The sequence below is a fragment of the Squalius cephalus genome (assembly GCF_949319135.1).
Source record: "Squalius cephalus genome assembly, chromosome: 20".
NCBI classification, from domain to species: Eukaryota; Metazoa; Chordata; class Actinopteri; order Cypriniformes; family Leuciscidae; genus Squalius; species Squalius cephalus.
Genome location: NC_137141.1, coordinates 13,498,105 through 13,523,777, shown reverse-complemented (window position 1 = coordinate 13,523,777; position 25,673 = coordinate 13,498,105). Strand labels below are relative to the sequence as shown.

Sequence of the window (25,673 nt, the reverse complement as noted above, 5' to 3'; positions counted from 1 at the left end):
CAAACAGTTATTTTTCTAACTAAATATTCTTTTTATGTGAACACGTTTTTTGTGTGCTATAAATCTGTGCTTTACCCATGGGCTTTGAATTCAACCCCCTTACACAAACAAATGCATTTCAGTTTGAAGAGTGTGTAATTTATTTGTGTACAATAATTTTGTATTATGTAGGTGAAAATACACCTGCCTTTCTATAATGTAGGTGAAAAAATACAGTTTGTTTTGTACATAATATTACTTAATAAACAATTCTATATACAACTGAGCTATTCTGTGTATTCCTCTTGGCTGAGGGTTAGGGTCCCATAGCACAACTTGACTTGGCTATACAGAGGGATGTCATGAATCATCTAAATCAGCTGTGTTGCTGTCAGTGTCATTAGCCACCAGCACCTCTCTGTTCTCGTAAGTCCAGAAGCCATTGAGGTCGATGAGGATACTAGTGACGGTATCACCCTGACCGCTGTTCACCAGGTCCTGTAGTGTGATCTTATACGGATCTTTGGGCTTCACCATATCAAAGATTTCATCCTGTAGACAACAGACAAAAAAAGTGAATTATAATACATTACTGTCATCGTATTACTACTTCTCTACTTGCTGATAAATGGGAATGGACTTTAACTCTTATAAAAAGAAGAGCTAAAGGCAGTTTACCTTAACATCCTGGAAGGAAACTGGCTCCTGCCCATGGATTTTCATTTGTTCCTGAATGGCCTGATATCACAGATGAATAGGTTAGTTTCTACTTCTCTCTCTCTCTCTCTCTCTCTCTCTCTCTCTCTCTCTCTCTCTCTCTCTCTCTCTCTCTCTCTCTCTCTCTCTCTCTCTCTCTCTCTCTCTCTCTCTCTCTCTCTCTCTCTCTCTCTCTCTCTCTCTCTCTCTCTCTCTCTCTCTCTCTCTCTCTCTCTCTCTCTCTCTCTCTCTCTCTATATATATATATATATATATATATATATATGTAATCAAAAAGCTAACAAACACCTCTACTTACCCTGAAGAAGTAGTTGAGGGTGAATACGTTGAGATAGCCTTTGTTTTCCATGTCTAGCAGTTTGAAAATATACTGGAGGGCTGCAGGCTCTTTCCTGTTTTCTAGAGCCAGCACAAAGTCTAGATAGGTCTTATAGTCCTAAATTAAAGCAACAGAAATGCATGTTTATGTTTTTAGATACTGAAAATGTTTATTTCGAATTACATGCATAATAAGAATAAGAAATAATAATAAGATAATAGGAAATGTTTCTTGAGCAGCAAATCAGCATATTAGAATGATTTCTGAAGGATCATGTGACACTGAAGACTGGAGTAATGATGCTGAAAATTCAGCTTTGCCATCACAGGAATAAAATACATTTTAAATATATTAAAATCATTTAAAAACGATGTGTTAAATTGTAATAATATTTCACAAATACTACTGTTTGTACTGTATTTAAAAGCAGCCTTGGTGTGCATAAGAGACTTCTTTCAAAAACATTCATATAAAAAAAAGTGTACCAGTCTCCCGAAGCACTACTGTGCCACAAGCTGTGACTCTGACAGCAGACATCTGTCTTAAGGGACACTCTTACTGTGATGCAAATTATTAATTAAGTCAAAAGGTTATACCATTTCACCGTCGTAGGTTAAGCATTCCTGGTAGACACGGTCAAGAAAAACACTAGTTAGAGTTCCGGTGCCATAGCGAGACAGCTCTTCCTTACTGAGCATCCCATTATGGTCCTTATCCAGGTTAAGGTACTGTCCTGTAAATAGGAAATATGACGATTAGCATATGAGATGTATACTTATAACTCACATTATATTATAACACTGATTAAGTGTATTTTGCAGGCATACCATAAACACGAAGAGCAGAAGGTGCAGAGAACCAGTTGGACTCCTGACTCTCCTTTGACAGTTCCTCGTCTCGAAGCTATAAATGAATAAATCTGATTAGCTTAATGTTGCAGGTCACTCGCACAGATAAACTTTCGAATAGCTTGCTAACTAGATGATGGATGGATGGATGGATGGATGGATGGATGGATAGAAGGGTGGATGGATAGACAGACAGACAGACAGACAGACAGACAGATAGACAGATAGATAGATAGATAGATAGATAGATAGATAGATAGATAGATAGATAGATAGATAGATAGATAGATATCCATGATGGATGGATGGATGGATAGATAGAAGGGTGGATGGATAGACAGACAGACAGACAGACAGACAGATAGATAGATAGATAGATAGATAGATAGATAGATAGATAGATAGATAGATAGATAGATAGATAGATAGATAGATAGATAGATAGATAGATAGATAGATAGTAGTCACCAACCCCAAACTTGTGAACAGGAGAGTATATAGAAATTATTATATATGTATATATTATAGGTTAACTTGAGTGAGAGTCTGTACGCTACCTCAAGTAGGTCATCCAAGAAACTGCAAGCCAGGATGTCCTGAATTTTTATCTTTCCTGCAGAGCAAATACAAAACATTAGAATGTTCGTTTCATTCCAGTTTTTTCCACAGGGTAAAATCTGAATGATGTCTGCAGGTGCTCTGACTTCAATTTAAAGGCAAAGTTAGAATTTTTAAAAACAGCATGACCACAGGAGAATTACCAGTGTGTAGAGGATCAAGGAAGAAGAAGAACTTGCGAACGGCAGTGCAAACATAAAACGAGTAGAAGGATTTCTCCAGGCCATCTAGTTGGGGGAGTGTGGGAATTAACTCTAGGATGTAGTTCTCCAAATCCTGCAGAAAGAAACAGTCACACACTGAAGTCTTTCCTTTAAACAATACAGCTTTACTCCTAAGAAGATATTGTGCATACTGTGATTTTCACAGCGTTCCAGAGGGTAAAACGAGATTACTTACAGACTCACGAAGATAACCCTGACCTGCTACATCATAGAGACTCAAACCAATCCTGGTTTGGTGCAGCCACACTGCCAGAGAAGAAACCGTGATTCATCTACACATCTGTATTATAGTGTTCAGAATCAACTAAAAGATCTAAAAGACTCATAATTAACTGCCGTCATAAGACGAGGATGCAATGAGAACACACATCACAGAATTTATAACTACCTTTTCTCATGACATAGTTGAAGAACTGCATAATTGATATCCTCCCATACGGATCATTATGAAGTAGTTTGGCGTAGACTCTGGCAGAGAAGAAAAGCCTGATGGGGGTGTAATGATTGTGAAACAAACATCTCAGTGAGTCATAAGCTTTGTCCACCTACGAATTACATCGACTTAGAATACAGTTATCAGCTCATAAACTCATGGTTTTCGAGTGATACTAATTGGTCACTACACTTTTCAATGATGCACTTACTTGCATTTGGCGCCTGCTTGTTCTCCAACCTTTAGGAAACTCTCATAACTGATCATGGCCTCGTCACCGGTCGTGGGCGGCACTTGATGCTTATCGAGAAGAAACCAAAGGTTCTGTAGGAAAGAAAAAAAACATTTGCAAGAGGAAATAGAAAACACAGGCGTGTTTAATAACTAGACAAAAGCTGATTTGTAACTCTTACTTGTAACTCTTCATTGTCCAATAGTTCCCGGCTTTTCCTCTGGAGAAACACTGCCCTCGATTCTTCTCTGAGTTTCTGCAGCAAGACTTCATCTTCTGCAGGAAGCTGAGGTGAAATATTATGAAGTTAAGATTAAGAAGGTAGTACATACACTACAGTTTGGGGTTAGTAAGATTGTTTTAAAGTCCCCCTGTGGAGAAAATCAAGTTTTTAATGTTGTTTATATGTTTATGTGGTGTTTTTAATATGCTTTAAGACAAATCATGTGCATATTCATAAGTCAACACCATTTAAAACTGCAGTGAAACAAAGACAGTCTCAAAAACACGGTTTGAAATCGCTGGTGTTTCTGACGTCACCTTGAAACCAATCACGTCAACCTGTGATCATCAACGAGTGGATCTTTGAGCTGGTGTGAATGAGAGGAGGCGGAGCTAATTTGCATATTCATAGAACCGCGTATATTAAACGAGGCAAGGGTGTAGAGTTACATTCATGCTATTTTAAGGCATGAAAAAAATGGTTTAAGGAAAAAACTTTTAAATATGTCATTTTGGTGATCAAAAAATGATTGACTACAAGGGGACTTTAAAGAAATTGATACTTATATTGAGCAAAAATGCATTAAATTGATCAAAAGTGACATTAAAGACATTTAAAATGTTACAAAAGATTTCTATTTCAAATATATGACAATCTCTTTCAACAATCCCTTATGCAAAAAGATATTAAGCAGCACAACTGTTTTCAAGACTGATGATAATACTAATAAATGTTAAGCAGCAAATCAGCATATCAGAATGATTTCTGAAGGATCATGTGACACTGAAGACTGCCACCACTGGGATAAATTCCATTTTAAAATATTTTAAATTGTAATAATATTTCTGTTTTTTTTTTTTTTTTTGCTCAGATAAATTCAGTTTTGGTAAGCATAAGAGACTTCTTTCAAAAACATTTAAAAATATTTCCGACCCAAAGTTTTGAACAGTAGTGTGAGCTGATGAACAATATGAAAAAGTGGAGCACTTTATGCCAGCTTTAAGACATTTATCATTGTCATGATAAGTCAGACTATGATAAATGGATGTAATTGTAAAATTTTTAATAAGATATAATATATCACAACCACTGACAACACTGTATTCTCATTACTGATTAAACCTAGAGCAACTCACCCTGTAGTAGAAGCGTGGGATGTGTTTAAATGAGTCACCTTCTCCTTTCTCGCCTCCTTTCCATTCAGTGTAATACTTGGTGAACAGTTCAGTTTCCTCTGCTTTCTTCTCCTCCTCTGTTTTGCCATCTGTTCAATACAATTAACACACACATTATGATTATTCATACACTGTACAATCCTCATCCGTATTTATTTAGGTATTAAGCATGAATATTTATGTCCAGCTTAGTTTCATAGTTAAATCATAGTAAGCATGAGCAAAACCATGGATGGCTCCTCATTCCCAGTGTTGGGTGTAACTAATTACTAAGTAATCTAATTACTGTAATTGTATTACTTTCCCCTTGAAAAGGTAAAGTAAGGGATTACTCTTAATTTTTCTGTAATTTAATAAGTTACTTCTGATGTAATTGGATTAAATACTGTATAGACAACAACAATTCTATATAAAACAGGATTTTAGCATTAACTTTAATGTTAAAATGTATGTTTTAATGTAACGTGTTCAATTTATCCAATTGTATTCTGTTTATTTAAAATAATTTTAAATTGCAGTTCCGTGTCTATCTTTGTACTGTTCAACTGGTCGAGGTTGATATGTGATTTATAAAGTAATTAGCAATAAGTAATCCAATACGTTTTAGAGAGAGTAATTAGGCTACTACAGTAATCTAAATACACTGACTGTATATATGTAACACTGCTCATTACCAGGGTGATTCCTACTTTGTAATGCATTTTAATGTCCACATTATTTATGTTTTAATATATTGGATAAATACTAAACTTCTGAGTAACACAAAAGTTTTTACTACAATATTTTATTACATATGGAAATCATATTAGCCGGTTTTCATTTATCACCATGGATAGGGTAACTATGGTTTCTATACAACAAACTATAGTAATTGTTGTAACTAATGGCCGAGTACATTAAGTCAGTTCCCTAAAATAATATTTAGTTTATAACGTTAGTCTAAATCTACAAAATTTTCATCAAATATAACTTAATGGCGTTATTAAAGTAAAACAACGTTACAATTTCGCAAGCGACTTTTAATCCTAATATACCCATTGATTGGGAGATTTCTATATAAATGTTATAATATTTATATAAATTTTATCTCTTTGAACTCACTATACATCTCTATAGTTATTGATTAGATAAACTCATAATCTCACCTTGTTTCGCAGAGGCGAGTCTTTTTCGCAGTAAATCTTTCCAATGTGCGGTTTTGTCGTTTGCCATTCTTAACTTTACTCGGTCATAATATGTTTTAAACTGACCAGCTCAAAACTGATTATTAATCAAACTGTAATATCTCCGAGTCGGCTAGGCGGTTGATCAACTGTTTACATCTCTGACCGAAAGGCGCACGAGTGACGTAATAGAAGTGCGACAACACACGAGAGTGAATGGCTGCTCGCACTGGCTTGAACTTGCTTTCTGGTTAGAATTCAATAACCTTCGACTAGATTCTGTAAGCTAGATGTTCTTGTTCAAAATACCGATGATTGCTTCGACAAAATTGCGTTTAAATGAAAACAATGCGATATCTTAGCGAGTTTATCTATCTGAGGAATATTGTGTGCTTAAGTACAGAAGGACATTTATTTAACAGATAAGTTGCTGAATATTATTTATATCTGTTAATTTTAGGTAAATATATTATTAAAAAGTTAATGTGTTCTGTATATGTGTTGATCAGTAAAACTTAATGTTGCACATTTGTTTGTGGCGGGACATTTACATAAATAACCATTAAAGTAGTGCATAGTCTGAGTAATATAGTAGACTTGTTAGGAAATGGGACCTCTTGTGTCAAATTCAAGGACTTGCATGAAGCATCTATGCACATGGGTTGTCAACCCTCTGTATTTCAGGCCTGCATTGGCTGGTTTACCACAACATAACATTATGCTTGCTGTCAGGTTGATCATAAATCCAAACACACAACTTTACAGCACAAAAGGAGACAAACACGCAGAATTATACAGCCAAGTTACCAAAGAAAAGGGATTCACTCCTAGAACAAGGCCTGCATTCCCAAAGTCAGTATTCGCAGCTGGAACGGCCAAAAAAACTGCTGAATATATGAAAAAGCGAGCTGGGATTGATACAGAAGAGCAGTCAAATAATACACCTGCGAGAGGCAGAGGATCTCTAAAAGTTGCCCTTCCTGACCATCCGCTGACCACATCAGAATGGACAAAACTCAAAGAGGGTTCCTCCAAACCTGAGCGCTTCGAGATGCAAATGATGGAAGGACTGCTGGCGGCTAATGCAGATGTCAACATCGCCAAATCTCTCTTGGCGTACGTGGTTCAAGACAAAGGCACCCTTTCTTATGAACTCCTTTTGAGGTATCTAACGCTGTGTGTCACAGCTGGGCACCACTCTGAGGTATTTGACACTTACGACATCATGAGAACTTGCTTTAAGACCCTTGACACTGGAGCTTCATCCCTGTTTATTAAAGGTTTCAGTCAAACTGAACGTTGGAGGGAGGCGCTTGGCGTGTTGGAGGGTATGAAAAAGGCCCTCCTGCCGTCTCCTAGGAACTATGGTGATGCCATCACTGGGGCAGTGCTTCATGGAGACACTGAGACGAGCTGGAAGCTGTACGACGAGCTCCTGGAACAGGGTATCGTACCTAATCAGGACACCTGGCAGTGCCTGTTTCAGAGCGGCATCACTCAGCGTGGACAGGAGGACAAACTCTTTTCTGTCCTGTCATATATGAGAGATAATCAAATCTACCCAGAGGAGCCGCTGGTTAAAACTATCAAAGCTTGGTTTGAGAGGTAATTGTAAAAAAAAAAAAAAAAAAAAAATATATATATATATATATATATATATATATGTATGTATACACTCACACAAATATAATATATATATATATATATATATAAACATATATATATATATATAAACATATATTTACAAACTTATGTTACAGGTCATTAATCGCGATAAATTGATTTGACGGCACTAATATATATATATATATATATATATATATATATATATATATATATATATATATATATATATATATACATATTAGTTATAATAATTTTATCATGTTAAAGGTGTTAGAATTTTCTAACCTTATTATTATTATACTATGTATATGTTTTTCATTCCATTATTGTAGTTCTTTATTTGAACTGTTTTATTTTTATTTTTTTATCTGCACAGTTTACCGGATCAGAAATGGAGTGGGAAGTTCTCATTCGTCGCCCCCAGGTACTAATTTAATTTTTAAGTTTTAATTAAATACAGTGATCATAAAGACTATTCTTATTAGAGTATTGGTGTGGATCTAACTTGTGTTTTAGTGGAGAGTGCAAAAATTGCAAGGCTTCACTGGAATCCATTCAACTGACTGAGGAAGAGTATGCTCAGCTGAAGGATGAAGTGATGAAAAAAGTGATAGAGGGAAGCGACATCTTCTACAAAACCACCCCAGAGGTCTGTCTGCCATATTATATCCTTCTTTTGCCTGAGTTAATTAACCAATGTTAATTTAATCTATAGATATATAGATAAAATCAACATTTAAGCCAGTGTTGTTATTGATAATTAAAACTAAACTAAAATAATTTCCTGGAATATTGAATGTAAGTTTTTATTTTAGTTTTTTTTAATTAAAAAATGTTGCCTGGAAACTAACTTAAATAAGCTAAAGTTCAAGTACTAAAATGACTAAAACTAATATTGAAATAAAAATAGATAATAAATTAAAGCTTCATAAAAAGATTTAAAAAATGAATCCAATTTTAAAAAGCACAATTTAAATTAAAACTGAAAATATAAAAGTAAAAGCTAAAATTCAAAATATTATTAAATGCCTTGTAGTACATAAATAATACTAAAATAGCACTGACATAAGCCCCACCCCATACAAAGGTTTCATTCTCATAATAAATGAAAAACACAGTATATTATTTCATTGATGAAATGTGTGTTTATATATATTTTAATAAATATTAATAACATATATTAGCAGAATGTATTATCATATTAAAATTAGGGCTGTCAAACGATTAATCGCATCCAAAATAAAAGTTTGTGTTTACATAATATATGTGTGTGTATGGAGTATAATTATTTTCTATATATAAATACACACACATGCATATATATTTAAGAAAAAGTGTTATTTATATGTAAAATATTTATATATAATATAAATTATATATAATATAAATATATATACACAGTATATACATGCAAATATTTCTTAAATATATACATGCATGTGTGTGTATTTATATATAGAAAATAATTATACACCGTACACACACATATATTATGTAAAAATAAACTTTTATTTTGGATGCGATTAATCGCGATTAATCGTTTGACAGCCCTAATATATATATATATATATATAAATAATCAGACTTTTGGGGGTAAATGTGTTTAAGTTTAGTGACAATCATGTCACAAATAATTATAATGGCCTTAAAAATGGTTTAATTTTCTTTATACTAAACAATTTTTTCTTGTTTTTGCGATTTTGCAGTGAAATGTGACCTGTGTTTTGTATGAAATTCCCCTTTATGTAAAGGAAGTGTGGTTTGAAGTTAAGTTATTATTTCGTGCCGTTTGACTCCACTAGATGGCGATAGCGTCCTATACATACGAGAGCGTTTTCTACATGACTGATTAAACATGTTATACATGTTGAACATTCGCCGTTTTTAAAAAAAAAAAAAAAAAAAATCTTATTAGATCATTTCAGCCTTGTAAATGAGAAAATAATAATAATAATAAAAAACCCATAGGCTAAAAACTAAAGCAGCTTTCTGCCAGGCACTAAATAGGCTGCAACTACATGATAGGCAAGTTGTGTAGTCATCCAGAATTAGAAGACGTTCCATGCAGTTTTGAGCTCCGTATTAAGTGGAGTCTGGCCCTGAATTAGATGATGTTGTTGTCCGGACTGATGCTTTTTTCAGGCTGTGGGGTCTATAGATGTCAAAAGCATGTGATCCTGTCTAGTTCCACATTTAGCCATGATGTAGGGGCTTTCCAACACATGTTCCTTCATGTGTCTGGCGGGTCCCCGGTTTAGCAAGCTCGTGAAAGCAGTCCAACTGAAGACACAAGGTCACAAGGCAAGCGACTCCTATGAAATTCCATTTGCCAGAAAGAACAGTCATGTTTGTTTGCAAACGCCGTTCTCACGCATAGGAAAAGCATTACATTTCCAAGCACTGTCTCTGAAAGGGACATTTTTATACTCTACATCTTGGAAAAACAAAGTACTCAGTATAGCCATAAACAATCTCTAATTTTGGTCATGCACATGATTGATGCTGAGGCATGGGTATTGCTTGTGTGCTTTTTGCTGTTGTAAAACGCAACACAATGGGCTTTCACATTTCAGCCCTCAAAAGCCTCTCACATGAGTGACCCTGGAAAGTCCCTGTCTGCAGCGCTGCATGGACTCCAGCCCCCCGCCATCGCTGCAGCAGCGCTTTATGAAGTGAAACCAGTGCAAAGCAGTTAAAACACCCCCACTCTAAACTCTCCACAAGCATTTAACAACCCCTAGACAATCATTTTGCCTTTAAAGGAAAAAAAAAAGAAAAAGAAAATGGTGCTTTTGGGTGGCTGACGTGACATGAGAACCGTGTCCTGCTGTGTGACATCCAGTGCTTCATCAAAAGCAACATTTTTAAATGTTAACAGCTTTTAAATGTTGCATAGATGACCTTATAATAAATGTGAGAGTACAAGGATTATTTGCACTTGTAAACATGATTTTTTTTTTAACTTTTTTCCACAACATATGCATATTCACTAGCATTCAAAAGTTTGCGGTTGGTATGATTTTTAAATGTTTTTTTAAAGAAGTCTCTTATGCTCACCAAGGCTGCATTTGTTTAATCAAAAATACAGAAAAACAATAATATTGTGAAATATTATTACAGTTTAAAATAACTGTTTTTTTTTTTTATTGTAATACAGTGTCATTTATTCCTGTGATGGTAAAGCTGAATTTTCAGCAGCCATTGCTGTAGTCTTTAGTGTCACATGATCCTTCAGAAATCATTCAAAAGGCCAATTCGCACTGCACCGACCAACGCGGACAATCGGCAGATTACTGTACGTCACTTCTCGCCAATTCAGCATGTTCATTCGGCGAAAACAAGCTCCGACAGACGCCAACAGACACCGACAGAGGTAATACACCGATCTGACAGAACTCAAGGTAGTGTCTGTTGCCGTCTGTCAGTGTGAATTGGCCTTTTTTTTTTCCATAAAATAAAATAAATAAAATTGTACTGACCCCAAATGCTTGAATGTTAGTGTATATAAAGCAATTTCTTTTTTAAAGTGCACTATGTAACTTTTGGCCCTCTAGCGGTTAAAAAACAAAACTGCATTTTGCAGAAGAACATTGTTTTGGTTGTGCTTCGTCTCTGTGTGACTGTCCAGATGAATATCCTTCTGCTCATAAAACATTCACTACTAGGTTTGGGAGATATAACCAGTTTAGATGAAGAGGATCTTAAGCTGATTAGCTGAAGACGTTACAGTAGCTATACCCATTAATAGACACGGTACTTCAAGCACAGCGCTACAACAACCGTAATGAAATGGCCCTTCGCAATAGATAATGCTTTACAATGAACTCTGTTAGAAAGCTACATACAGTGGGGGAAATAATTATTTGATCCCCTGCTGATTTTATAAGTTCGCCCACTTACAAAGAAATGAAGGGTCTATAATTTTTATGGTAGGTTTATTTTAGCAGATAGAGACAGAATATCAACCACAAAATCCAGAAAAAACACATTAGATAAAGGTTATCCATTGATTTGCATTTCAGTAAGTGAAATAAGTATTTGATCCCCAAGCAAAACATGCCTTAGTACTTGTGGAGAAACTTTTGTTGGAAAGCACAGAGGTGAGACGTTTCTTGTAGTTGGTCACCAGGTTTGCACGCATCTCAGGAGGGATTTTGGTCCACTCCTTTTTACAGATACTCTCAAAATCATTAAGGTTTCATGGCTGTCGCTTGGCAACTCAAAGTTTCGGCTCCCTCCACAGGTTTTCTATAGGATTAAGGTCTGTAGACTGGCTAGGAGACTCCATGACTTGATGTGCTTCTTCTTGAGCTAATACTTTGTTGCTTTGGTGGTATGATTTGGGTGATTGTCATGCTGGAAGACCCATCCACAACCCATCTTCAGTGTTCTGGCTGAAGGAGGGAGGTTCTCGTCCAAGTTTTGACAGTACATGGCCCTGTCCATCAGCCCCTCAATACGTTGAAGTCGTCCTGTACCCTTACCAGAGAAACAGCCCTAGAGAATAATGTTTCCACCTCCATGCTTGACTGTAGGGATGGTGTTCTTGGGGTCATAGTCAGCATTTCTCTCCCTTCAAACACGGCGAGTTGAGTTGATGCCAAAGAGCTCAATTTTGGTCTCATCTAATCATAGTACTTTCTCCCAAGCCTTCTCTGAATCATTAGATGTTCATTGGCAAACTTCAGATGGGCTTGAACATGTGCCTTCTTGAGCAGGGGGACCTTGCGGGCAAACTAATTGTAGTTTGAGTGTGTTACCAATGGTTTGCTTGGTGACTGTGGTCTCAACTGCCTTGAGATCATTAACAAGCTCCTCCCGTGTAGTTCTGGGCTGATCCCTCACCTTTCTCATGATCATCCTTACCCCATGAGGCCAGATCTTGCATGGAGCTCCAGACCGAGGGCGATTGATTTTTCATTTTGTATTTCTTCCATTTCCGAATAATCACACCAACAAGTCTCCTTCTCTCCAAGCTTCTTGCTGATGGTCTTGTAGCCCATTCCAGCCTTGTGGAGGTCTACAATCTGGTCCCTGATGTTTGACAGCTCTTTGGTCTTGCCCATGGTGGTGGAGAGGATGGAATGGAAGATACAGATTCTGTGGACAGGTATCCACTGACATTAGGAGTACTTTCTTAAAGTGACAGGACTAATCTGTGTTCCACATGGGCACATAACCAATCTGTGGGAGGCAGAATTCTTGCTGGTTGGTAGGGGATCAAATACTTATTTCACTCGAACCAATGCTAATCAATTTACAACCTTTATATAATGTGTTTTTCTGGATTTTTTGGTTGATATTCTGTCTCTATCCGTTAAAATAAACCTACACTCTCAGAAAAAAAGGTACAAAAGCTGTCACTGGGACAGTACCCTTCAAAAGGGTTCTAATATGTACCATTTAGGTACTAATATGTCCACGTTTGGTACCAATATGTACCTATGAGGGTCTTACATGCACTCTTTAGGTACAAAGGTGTACCTTTTGAAAAGGTACTGCCACAGTGACAACTTTTGTACCTTTTTTTCTGAGAGTGTACCATAAAAATTATAGACCCGAACTTATAGGGCGAACTTACAAAATCAGCAGGAGATCAAATCACTGTATGGAATTTATCTGTTCAATAAAATACCTTACTCATCTGTTGAGTAATAAAAATGCATCTCCGTGTCACTTTTACTATATTTCAAATCCCTCAGTTCTCTCCATCTCTGAAAAGCCAAGCCAGTGGTGATTCTCGTTTTATTTCAAGCTCTGTCATGTTCTCTTTTTGCCTGCAGACTCTCCTCTGTTTTTTTTAAAACAGGAAATTGCCCGTAGTTTTGAGATTTAGCTGCTCCATGTCAACCTTTCTCGCTTGTTTTTACAACTAAGGTGTGCCACTCCCACACCATACACACGTTAAAGTAGGTTTTAATATATATGAAACTTAAATTGACTGGGGATTTTAAATGTGGCCATAGTGTTAATAACACATTAAAAAATTAGCATGTCAACCATTTTTATTGCTGAATGTTAAAAAGCCCCTGTTTAGTTTCCTTACATTCAGTGGCCTGCAGTTTTTCAGGTCAAGCGTGAGCTTTGGGAAGCCTGTTTTTCCCGTTTCAAAAAGAGCAAGCCTGTAATAAAGAAAAGTACAGGACTTGCAGATGCCTTTTCATTAATGTCTGCTGTGAGGCACGGGGAAGTTTTCACATATTCAAATTTCTTTGTTCTCCGTCTATTTTTGTGTGGCTGCCTTTCATTTAATTGGAATTTCATGCATGCTTTGAACAAAACGGAGCAGGTACTTTAGAGTATTAAAGAAATGTTGTTCATTTGTTTTTAATGATTCAAACAAACGTTTGCGTTAAGAATCACTCCGAGGCTTGTCATGGGCTATTGTGTATATTCCAAGTAGAAAAACTGGCCACTATCAAATCTGGATTGAACGTACGTGTACCAAACACACCCATTGTAAGTACACAAAGTTCTGCACAGCATGCTGGTACAGCATACACGTGACCTCTCGACACCATTGGGGAATCCCCAGTGTTCCTGTTCCCATTCAACCCAACCTCTCCATGACCACGAGAGGATGCGGAGCGAAAACAAAAACACATACGATGCATGACCTTCATGGTCAAAATCTTATTGAATGTGCATAGTTAAAATCAGGTGAAATCGCATATTTGGATTAATTTAGTGCAATGCAGAGAGCCCTAACCCTACTCAACGCTGCAACAGTTTTAGAGAGTTGAACAACTGATCACCATCTGCTAACCCCCACCAAAACCAAAAAGGAATTCCCCAAATATCCAGCTCCCCTTCCCCCCTCTTTCTAGCGCTCAACCCTCCCCCGGTCTTGCACCCTCTCTCTCACCCGCTAGAACAGACTTCACACTCTCCTCTTTTAACAAGATTTGTAGCATGCAAAATAGCTGCACTTATTTTTGTTGTCTTGCTTTCAAATGTGGGTAACAGTCTTCTGTTTTTGCATATAGGTGGCTTGGAGGGGTGGGAATTGGAATTTTAGAGGGAAAAATTCTCACGCTCCATGCAGAACTGAAAGCGCTGGTTTCCAGCCACCTGACAGTCCAGGAATAGTTGTTGGTTTTGACAAACATAGCTCTGTGTGCCTTAAACAGAGGCGTTTGTATTAGCTATCGGACTAAACTTCACCACACGCTTGTTTCCTCAACAAAGTTTGCAGTTCCCTCAAAGCAATGAGCACCGATGCAAGGATTTTCGGTCACACTTTAGTTTAGGGTCAAATTCTCAGTATTAACTAATAATTAACTACAACATTTGCCTCAGGAACTCCTCATTACTGCTTATTAATAAGGTAGTTTAGGTATTGGGTAGGATTATGGATTTAGAATATGGTCATGCAGAATAAGTCATTAATATGTGCTGTATAAGTACTTATAAACAGCCAGTATGTAATATGCATGCTAATACTACAACTAGTTTATAGTGAGAATTGGACCCTAAACTAATGATCAGTAACTCAATAACTAAACTTAAAGGAGAACTCCGGTCAATTTTAACATTGAGCTCATTTTTTTGTAAATTTGGAGTGCTGTCAATACAGAGAACAACGACAAAAATCGGTGTTGCCTACACCGTGTTATCCTCTTTTTAAAATTTGCACCCTGTTGACTTCAATGGGGCAATATTTAAACCTGCTTTTAGCCTCTTAACATCCTTGATGTGTCATTAAAAGTGCACAGGTCATGTGAGTGATTCCTTCAGAGTGAACACGAGTGAATCTGACTGCAGTAGATGTGAAAGAAATGGATAAAAATGATGTTATTTAAGCCAGCGCACATACCTGTGTTTACATCCTGTTTTCGGTTGAAGTCCAAAGTAGTCGATTGTCGAGTTCACGCGCATAGGTTTAGTTACCTATGATCACGCGCGTGAACTCGACAATCGACTACTTTGTCAATATTCATTTTAATTTTAGTTTTGTTTGTCATATTTATTATTAGTCTTATTTCAGTTTTAGTATTTTTACTACTTTAACCTCAATATTTTTCTCAAAATGCTAAGGCAACATTTCTTATTTGTTTACATTTTTTTAAGTTATCATCTAATTTGTATATTTAATTTTATTTCAGCTTTATTAAAATTAACAAAGTTATTTTTAATAGTTTTTGTTTCATTTAGCAAAACAACGATCGGCTTCCTACAGCTCTTGAGCTAAGAACTCACTTGAACTTGAGATGATACTGAAAGTTGAATATTTGAAATAATAGTGTTCATTTGTTTGCCTAATTGTGGATCATGCGTATTTAAAGCCCAAAAGTTAAAATTCTGTTTCTCAAGTTGTTTCAAACCTGTTTGAAATTCTTCTGCTGAACACAAAAGAAGACATTTTAAAGAAATGAGCAGAAGAAATTCATACAGGTTTGAAACAACATGGGGTGAGTAAATGATGACATAATTAAAATGTTTGGGTGAACTCTCCTTTTATTGTCTAATGCTAACTTCATACTGTTATTTGTGTAATATTTCATCAAGGTTTGTGTATTTTAACTCAGTATTTGTGTACTTTGACCACCACTTATGATGAGCTAGGTTTAAGTGTACAGTACATGACTGTGCAAATGTTTAGTAAATCAAAAGCCCGTCTGCAGCACGAGGCCTGAGGACAGACAGGTGAGGGAGTGACTTGGCCCCAATCCAGCTGGAAATTCCCTCAGATGTTTACATGTTGTTCCAAGGACAATTGTGAAGGGTTTTCAGCCTCTTCTTAAACAACAACAAAGGAGAAGGAAGTTCTAGTCCCAATTCCCCCATCCCCCTTATGCTCTTTGGTTATTCAGCTAAACACAACCTGATCACGCTTTTGAAGGTGAGCCAGGTGTGGTCAAGTTCTGTTTGAAGTTCTGTTGTTTGACTGTAACAAATGCTTTGATATCCCTTGAGACAGATAGGAAAAGTCAAGCATTCTTTGGTCCTGGGATGAAATGGGTTCATGGAATTGACTATGAAGTTGTTGTTTTACAATGCTCTGACAGAAAAGAAGTAGTATGTTCAGTTCTTGCCAGCCTATCTGTAAACACACTCCTTTATCTCATGGTTGCTTGCATTCTTCGCTCTTATACTTCCTGTACATTCATGAATGCACATATCTCAGCTCCTCACTTAATCTGATAATATATGTAGACTTTCATGAGTTGCATGCTGGGACACTTCCAATGATATGTCTGTCTGCAGTAAATGTCACCCGCCTGGCCTCGTGTTTTTGCCTAAAGTAATATCTGTGCAGTGTCACTATAGTAGCCTGGTAATACCAGACTCTGCTACTTCACTTTGCTTCGTAGACAGAGTCTGGAATAGCATAATAGAGAAGTGTTTTCTCTCTCGCAGGGGGGCAGGGGGGCGCTTGTCTGAAGTTTAAAATCATTGGTTACCCGTAAGCCAATCACATAACGTTTGGTTATGGCGTGTGTTATGCGCATGCTCAGCCGCATCTAACTTCCACTGTAAACACATGTATGATGCAAAAACTAAACCATCGAGCGAAATACCGGAGTGAACATGGCTGTGAACGACTTTTGCAGATTATGTGAAGTAAATCTACGCATCCACGGTACAATCAGCATCTACGTCACGGCTCTCAGCCCGCCCTCTGTTCGTTGATTGGCCGGCCGTCTGAAGGCCGGTGGACAACTGAAAGATAGGCTGCTATCTCAGACTGACTACAGGAGCGAAATGAAATTAGCGGAAGTAGGAAGTCTGACGTAGTCAGGCTATCACTATAGCATCACAAAACAAAAAATAAAGATTGTTTGTGAAACAGAAGATTCCTCATCTGTTATAGAAGGCTAAAATCCTCATTTGGTGAATTGTAATAGTATATTAATAATTCTAAAGATAACACTATTAAACCAAGAAAATGACTATTATAGTATATATTAATATATTTTAATTAGAATTTAATTTAATTGTAGTTTAAGTTTAGTCTTTTTTAATCATTTTTAATAGTTCTATTTAGCTTTAACTTATTTTGATTGTCTTATTATACTATTATAGCATTTATTAGCATTTTTATTAGCTTTTATTTTTATAGTTTAAGTTTTAGGTATTTTGTTTCTGTCCTTTTTTTCTGTCATTTATTTTTTATAACTTCTTTCATTTCAGTTAGTTATCAAGCCAACCGTTCTGTTTCTAATTTCTATATAGCTTTTATTTCATCTTTATTTCAATTGACAAAGTTATAGTTAACAATAACAACACTGGCTCAATGCAATTTTTTCAGCTGTCCTCCTTGTCTTGTGCAACACCGGTTGCGTTTCTCTTGTGCAATGCGCTGCACAACACCAAAGTGAGGTAATTTACATAGAAGACCCCCGTCCATCCAGGCAACCATCCGTTGCTGTTGCTGAAGGACGGTTACAAGAGTGTTGCATCTTTACTGCCCCTTTTGTTTCTTTGCGTGCATGGACTTTAAAAGTGTGGCTAGTTTTAGCTTCAGAATAAACAACATGAAAATAGTGCAAAGCTTCAACAGATTTTTACTAAACTGCAAGATTGTGACTTTTTTCAGAACTATGCATATTGTCTGCACCAGTCTATTTGTCAGTAGCATATATTCACTGTGGTCAGGGTTATGAGAATAACCACTTGTTTTTGTTCTGTACAGGAGCTTAAAAGCTTTAAAGCTTTCGTGAAGCAGAGGCCTCCCTTTGATATTGTCATTGACGGTCTTAATGTGGCTAACACTACACCCAAGGCTACCCACTCTGAGACGGTGAGTGATGGGTCACTTTAACTGCTTGGATGTTCCAAGACTGGGCCGGTTTCTCTGTGGGTAATAGGTGACCTTTTAAATGGCTTAACTGGCTAGACAGTCAACCTACTCTGATTTAAAGCACTAAAGGTGGAAAAAATAGAAACTCATAAGTCGGCATTCTAAAGTCAAGAAAACAGAAAAGAGTGCAAGAGGATCGACCAGGGGGGGGGGGACGATGCTGAGCGTGGTTGTCACTTCTTACTTTTTAACGCAATAAAACAGCTTTAGGGAACAGCCCCGATTTCTCATAGTTTCCAACCTGAAAGACCCCAAACCCACAAAACCCAGCACAGTTACTCAAATGAAAAAAAGGGAAATTTCAATGTCCATAATATTACACAGAACGTGTTACACATCAGCCCTCCTACGAGGTGGTGATCAGTCCCAGTAGTGGTTTTACATTTAGTTATGCTCCTTTATAATAGTACCTAAGGGATTTTATTGCCTACAAATAGGCTAGAAGTTTTAGATAAGTACCCACACCCACCCATCACACCCTCAACCACTCATTAACTGAAAACCAATGACTTGAAAGAGCAGATTGAGGATCATTTCACTAAATTTCCCCCATTGATTAATCACAGTACTTTTTAAGACAGTTGTTGTGTATTTGAAGCTTTCTGAAATGTTGTTTAAATATGCAAATCAGGCATTATCTAATGAAATATGCATATAATAAATAAAAAGTATATTATGAATGAGATCTATGAACAATCCCTGTAAAAAAACTTTTTTTTTTAGATTATACATTTGGTGTATGCAAGTGGCATTGAACTGAGAAAAAACTCATTTAGAGTTTAAAGATAGTTGATATCTACAGGTGCAAATAGATGCAGTGAAATAAAATAAACGCTTAAATGTGCATTTTGGATTTCTTTTCACAAGTCACAAGTAAAATAGCCCAAAATCTAAAAATTGATTTCGCTTTAGTATCTAATCACAACGGATATGATTAACATTAAATCCTTCACTTGACATTAAGCTACAAATTATGATGTAACACAAACTTCCTTGACCTTTATGTTCAAGGATCCTTTTGCTTTCTGCTCACTCATCCATGGCTTTGGCACTTCTTTTTTTTTTTTTTTTTTCGCGTCGGACTCACGTCACACATTATTAACACAAACATACCCCATAGCAATTGTAGCATGAAGGCAGGGGATTTTACACTCATTTTGATATGACTAAGTCTGTATTTTAAATCAGACATGTGCCTTTTGTGGTCAAGTTTATTTTTGGTGGTAACATTTACCCCACTTCCTCGCTAACTGGCACATTCAATGAAACGCTAGTATTAACCGGTTTTCTCTGCACACAGTCTGTGTGTGAAAATGAGAGCTTCAGTTCAGTTAACTTGTGGCCAAAGTATACCTAAATGTTTTGTTTACAAGATAAGCAACCGGATTGTTTGCAAGAAGCATAGGGAAATGAAATTGAGTGCAAATTTACAAGACTAACATGCTGGAAGGAAGAGTGTCTCTTTATCTAGAAATGCTTAGGCAAAGGTGATTACAGGCAGAGGTCAAAGTTGGATTGTGAAACAGGACACTATCATGTGTACGGTGCTTTCCAGAGCAAACCAGCCCATCTGTGGCTCACTGTCCACTTCCTTATCATGAATTAGCAGAAAATGATCACACCTGCAATTCCCCAATTAGCACTTCCTTGTGTCTAAAATAACAAAGGATACAAGATAGACTGGAATTCATTGGAACTGACTTTGCATATTCAAACTGTAGATGATATTACTGTAATCTAAATTTGAGTTTGAAATATATTTAGAAGGTTAATACGGTGGAACTGGTTGATGTAGTAGAGTCGTGTGTGTATATATATATATATATATATATATATATATATATATATATATACACTACCGTTCAAAAGTTTGGGGTCAGTAAGATTTTTAATGTTTTTTAAAAGAAGTATCTTCTGCTCACCAAGGCTGCATTTATTTGATAAAAAAATACGAACAAAAACAGTAATATTGTGAAATATTATTCCAATTTAAAACAGCTGTTTTCTATGTGAATATACAGTAAAGTGTAATTTATTCCTGTGATCAAAGCTGGATTTTCTGCATCATTACTCCAGTCTTCAGTGTCACATGATCCTTCAGAAATCATTCTAATATGATGTTTTGATGCTCAAGAAACATTTATGATTATTATCAATGTTGAAAATAGTTTATTTCATGATGCTATGATGAATAGAAAGTTCAAAAGAACAGCATTTATCTGAAATCTAAAGCTTTTGTAACATTAAACACTACCGTTCTAAAGTTTGGGGTCAGTAAGAATTTAGATTTTATTTTTGGGGGAAAGAAATAAAATAAATCAATACTTTTATTCATCAAGGATGAGTTAAACTGATCAAAAGTTACAGTAAAGACATTTATGATGTTAGAAAATATTCTATTTTAAATAAATGCTGTTCTTTTGAACTTTCTATTCATCAAATAACTTTGAAAAAAAATTGTACACAACTGTTTTCAACATTGATAATAATAATGAATGTTTCTTGAGCATCAAATGATCATATTAGAATGATTTCTGAAGGATCATGTGATAGACTGGATGTCACATGTGACACTGAAGACTGGAGTAATGATGCTTAAAATTCAGCTTTGATCACAGGAATACATTACAGTTTAAAATATATTAAAATAGAAAACAGTCATTTTAAATTGTCATAATATTTCACATTATTACTGTTTTTAATAAATGCAGCCTTGGTGAGCAGAAGATACTTCTTTTAAAAACATAAAAAAAATCTTACTGACCCCAAACTTTTGAACGGTAGTGTATATATATATATATATATATATATATATATATATATATATATATATATATATATATATATATGCAGAACTAACTCTTAATTGCTTTGTCTTTTAACCAACTGGTTCCAAGGTGAATGTTAATCGTTAAGTATTTCTACAATTTCTTTGTTCAAATGTTTTTTTGTGAAGTTTGAAAAATATATATATATATTTTTTTTTTTACAATATATTATTTTATTAATTAATTGAATACTTATAATTCACTTCTGTTCTAGTGTTCTAATCTTGTGTACTAATTTAGTTTCTACATGGAATTGTGCACTAATTGTGATGTAAATCTTTAAATCCCTAAATGTATAATAATTATACAGTATGCTTTTAAAATTAAAACCGACTTACAGAAATATTATGTATGCTTATCATGGTTTCAGAAAGGTTTTTTTAATTAGTTACTTCCTGCATGGTGCAGGCTGCAAAAGACTTTTCTATCTCCTGGAAGAAAGAGTGAGAAAAACAAATATCTACACTTAAATTATTTTAAAATATCATATATTATATATTAAAAATAACAATGATATATCATGAATAGCTAATGCATGTACGGGGTCTTAAATCTAAACGGCTGCATGCAAAGAACCTTCGATATTTTTAGCACAGAGCTTTTAACCTTTACTGACCGCACTCTTTGTAAGGGGGTATTGGAAAAACAACTTCCTGTGTAATCAGGAAACTCCCCCCTCATGGTGTGTGTGCGTGAGTGGGTGGCACTGAAGTAGGCTAAAACAATGTGAGCAAGAATAATTTTCCCACAGTTGACCTGCTAAAGGTCCCAAATTCATCTGTAGTGCCAAGGGAAATTCCTCTTAAAAAAAAAAAAAAGTCACAAGTCGCAGCTCATTTCATAGAGAAAATGATGAATGAACTGAGGTCTCTCATTCATTAAAAACTCATGAATGACCTCGTTTATTTCTAACATCTGAATGGAAATGGTAAAAGGTCACTGAGAGTGTGAATTATCTCCGCAGTTGCTTGCAGTCGTATCGGAGTTGGAACGTCAGGGTCTGAACATTCTGGTCCTCGGCAGAAAGCACATGCTACAACCTTCCCGGAACTGGGACAGACAAAACATGAACAAGATCAAGCAGAAATCCCACTGCTTCTTCACCGAGAACATGTTAGTACGACCCCCGTTTCCTCAATCACATACTGTACACCCTGTTCCAAAGCTGCCTACGCAAGCAGCAGTTTAAGGGATCACAGGCGCATCAGTAAGAAATGAATACTTTTTTTCAGCAAGGAAGCATTAAATTGATCCAAAGTGACAGTAAAGTCATTTATAATGTTCTAAAAAATTTGCCACTCAAATAAATGCTGTTCTTTCAAACTTTATATTCATCAAAGAAAAAAAAGTATCAGTTTCCGCAAAAATATTAAGCAGCACAACTGTTTTCAACATTGATAATTATAATAAATGTTTCTTGAGCAGCAAATCATCATATTAGAATGATTTTTGAAGAATCATTCAACAGTTCTTTTAAATTGTAATAATTTTATAGTAATAAATAATAGTTTTTATTGTACTTTTGATCAATTTATGTATTAATATTATTATTATTATTATTATTATTATTGAAATGCAGTCATGGTTGCAGAAAAGTTCCATCTAAAAAAAATTTTTTTTGGAGACTACAATCCCATAATGCATTGCGAAAAGCACGATTCATCCAAGACGGTATTGATAAAAATAGTTCTGGAATATACACTGATGAGCCAAAACATTATTACCACTCATAGGTGAAGCAGATTTCTTTAAATATCTCCAAATTAGGTCACATGTCAATGTCTGGGTAGATTAGATACAAGCAAACTCATTTATTGTAGAAAACAAGTTGGATGCAGGAGTAAACACCTGAGCAACTTAGACAAGGGCCAAACTTAGACGGGGTCAAAGCATCTCTGAAACCTCATGCCCTGTTGGTTGCTGCCGGTCAACAGTGAAAATTTATCAACAGTGGTCCGAAGTGGGACAAACCACAAACCGGTGACAGGATGTTGGGGGCACAAGTCCCACACAATTTGAATGATGGTTATGGGAGGAATGTGTCACAACACACAGTGCATTGCATATATGGCTGCGTAGCCACAGACCAATCAGAGTGCCTGTGATGACCCCTGTCCACCGTCGAAAACACCTACAATGGGCACGTCAGAACTGGACCTTGGGGTCAGTGGAAGATGGTTGCCTGGTCCGTTGAGTCTAGTTTTCTTTTATATCACGTGGATGTCCGTGTACATGTGCACCGTTAACCTGGGGAGGGATGGCACCAGGATCACTGTGGGACGACAACAAGCCGGTGGAGGGAGGGTGATGCTCTGGGCAGCGCTCTGCTGGGAAACCCTGCGTCCGGCCATTCATGTGGACGTTAATTTGAAACGTTCCACCTAATTAAAGATTGTTGCAGACCAGGTTACAACCCTTCATGACAATGGTTTTCCTGGTGGAAGTGGCATCTTTCAGTAGGATGTTGCACCCTGCCACACTGCACACATTAGGTGCTTTCTCACTGAAGGAACCTTTCCAAGGTTCCTAGAACTAATGGTGGAAGTACCCGCTTGTTGGCGTGTTCGCACTGCAGGACCTGGGAATAGTTCTAGGAACGCCTTTTGGGGTAACTAAATTAGCTCCTACTTCAGAGTAGGCTCTGACCCAGCACATCATATGCTGAATGCATGCGAAACACCAGCACCTGCCATTTAAAAAAAAACAAAAAAAGCTGTGTACACACAGTTTATAGCCTATATATTTACTCCACGAACTCTATGAACATGGAAAACAGTGATAGATGGGCCTCTTAACTTTTACGCTAAGGAGAAAATCCAACGCAACTTTAGGGAGCCAAGCGAAACATGATTTGTATTTATTTTATTTCTGCTAAGCTAACGATATTGGGCATCAACCACACAGCAAACACTAATGACTTCATATACTGTTTACTTTCTTTGTATAATAGTTATATCTAATAACGCATTAGACAGGAATGTTAAACAGATTTTAAACTAATGAAGACAGAGAATGGGAGCTGTGTGCTCAAGCTCTGCCGTTCTCAGTGCCGTCAAAATAAAAGTCACAACATGCGTGGCTTACGTCACTTCAGAGTTCCTACTGGCGGTACGAATGTAACCAGGAAAATGGCCCTAGGGGAACATTTAGTTCTCTGGGAAGCATCCTAGTGGCTAGTTCCTAGAACTAAGTTCCTAGAACTACCCATTGTTTAGGAATGATTTGAGGAACATGAAGAAGAGTTTCAAGGTGTTGCTCTGGCCTCCAAATTCCTCAGATCTAAATCTGACTGACGTACGGACAATCCTGCCTATATAGAACACTCAAAATCCTGGTCCTTATGTAATCCTTCCAGATTCTGTTCAGTTATCATGCTATCTAGAAGTCCTCACTGTTTCGTAACAGTTTCTGTCAAATGTGTTAGTAGCACATGTACCCGATCACTTCCCTTCTCTTCGTCACTCAGTATAAACCCCACAATGATTTCATTCACTAAGCATGAAAGGTATTTTTGATACAGTGCACTGTTTTTCTTGGATGACTGCCACAGGTCTGAAGATGACCCGTTTCTGCTGTATGCTGCTTTGCACTCTGGCGTTCACTGTAACTTTCTTAGTCGTGATCTGATGAGGGATCACAAAGCCTGCTTGCCAGACAGAGCTACCAGACGCCTCTTCTTCAAGTGGCAACGTGGACATCAGGTGGTAATCAGTCATTATGCCCCAGGAAAAAGGGTTCGATTTCAGGTAGGTTTTGGAAGGGATAGACATTGTGTAATCATTAGTAATCATTAGGATGACTGATGACGTGATTGTGTTTTTCAGAGGGTGTCTGCTTATGACACCATCGTTCAGACCTCCGGCAGCTCCTGGCACGTTCCGTATGATGAGAATGGAAGAGATAGAGCCTCATATGAAATTCCTCAGAAATGGCTCTGCCTCACTCAAGAACATTGAGGCTTGAGTTACTGCTAGTGTGCTGGCTGAAAAATCCATTACATTAAATCAATTTCAAAAATTGACATTAAAATCAATAAAAAAATACTTTGCAAAATGTCCAATTGTGTTTCTTCTGATGCTGAACTACTTTTATTTTATATATAAACTAACAATAAAAATGATTCAACCCCCACAGAGACCATTACAAATGTAAGCTTTTCTAAATACATATAACACTTTAGTGGCATATTAAAGTGATAATGTCAGTATATATTGTAATATGTTTTTTTTTTCTTTTTTTTTTTCATAAAACAGCCATGATTATTCATCACTGCTGTTTTATAAATCACTTACTGGAATGATATGGTACAAAATTGTTTTAAAACATAATTAAGCCTTTGGAAACTCAATGAAAAACTTAATTAGCTTTAGTTTTGACGCATGTATAAATTTCGCCCATGCATGTGCTTAAGTTGAGTAGCAGATGTGGCCAAGACAAAAGAGCTCTCACAAAAGCTAAGAGAAGAAGGCTATGGCGACTAGAAC

The 25,673-nt window shown here is 36.4% G+C and overlaps 2 protein-coding genes across 2 annotated transcripts; one reads left to right on the top strand and one right to left on the bottom strand.

Annotated features, from left to right (window-relative positions):
* Positions 1-119: 119 nt before the first annotated feature.
* On the bottom strand, positions 120-6,109 carry ppp2r3c (protein phosphatase 2, regulatory subunit B'', gamma). The gene is made up of 13 exons (XM_079852710.1): positions 5,914-6,109; positions 4,730-4,857; positions 3,552-3,656; positions 3,350-3,462; positions 3,094-3,191; positions 2,881-2,951; positions 2,625-2,757; positions 2,421-2,476; positions 1,843-1,918; positions 1,612-1,748; positions 995-1,132; positions 658-717; positions 120-531 (listed from the first exon to the last, which is right to left on the bottom strand). Exons 1-13 carry the CDS (start codon positions 5,978-5,980, stop codon positions 340-342), a joined length of 1,374 nt encoding a protein of 457 aa, XP_079708836.1. The 5' UTR covers positions 5,981-6,109; the 3' UTR covers positions 120-339.
* On the top strand, positions 6,110-25,319 carry prorp (protein only RNase P catalytic subunit). The gene is made up of 7 exons (XM_079852709.1): positions 6,110-7,536; positions 7,934-7,981; positions 8,074-8,206; positions 18,194-18,301; positions 22,154-22,302; positions 24,740-24,935; positions 25,014-25,319. The coding sequence occupies exons 1-7, from the start codon at positions 6,539-6,541 to the stop codon at positions 25,143-25,145; spliced, it is 1,764 nt and encodes a 587-aa protein (XP_079708835.1). The 5' UTR covers positions 6,110-6,538; the 3' UTR covers positions 25,146-25,319.
* Positions 25,320-25,673: the final 354 nt, after the last annotated feature.

What these genes read in the sequence shown, in the direction of transcription:
- ppp2r3c (XM_079852710.1), bottom strand. Translation starts at nt 5,980, where the DNA reads ATGGCAAACGACAAAACCGCACATTGGAAAGATTTACTGCGAAAAAGA. An exon ending in ACTCGCCTCTGCGAAACAAG is followed by an intron (nt 4,858 to 5,913) that starts GTGAGATTATGA and finishes TGTATTGAACAG; the next exon opens with ATGGCAAAACAGAGGAGGAG. An exon ending in TAACCTACGACGGTGAAATG is followed by an intron (nt 1,133 to 1,611) that starts GTATAACCTTTT and finishes GCTTTAATTTAG; the next exon opens with GACTATAAGACCTATCTAGA.
- prorp (XM_079852709.1), top strand. Translation starts at nt 6,539, where the DNA reads ATGGGACCTCTTGTGTCAAATTCAAGGACTTGCATGAAGCATCTATGC. An exon ending in ATCAAAGCTTGGTTTGAGAG is followed by an intron (nt 7,537 to 7,933) that starts GTAATTGTAAAA and finishes TTATCTGCACAG; the next exon opens with TTTACCGGATCAGAAATGGA. An exon ending in GAAAAAGGGTTCGATTTCAG is followed by an intron (nt 24,936 to 25,013) that starts GTAGGTTTTGGA and finishes TGTGTTTTTCAG; the next exon opens with AGGGTGTCTGCTTATGACAC.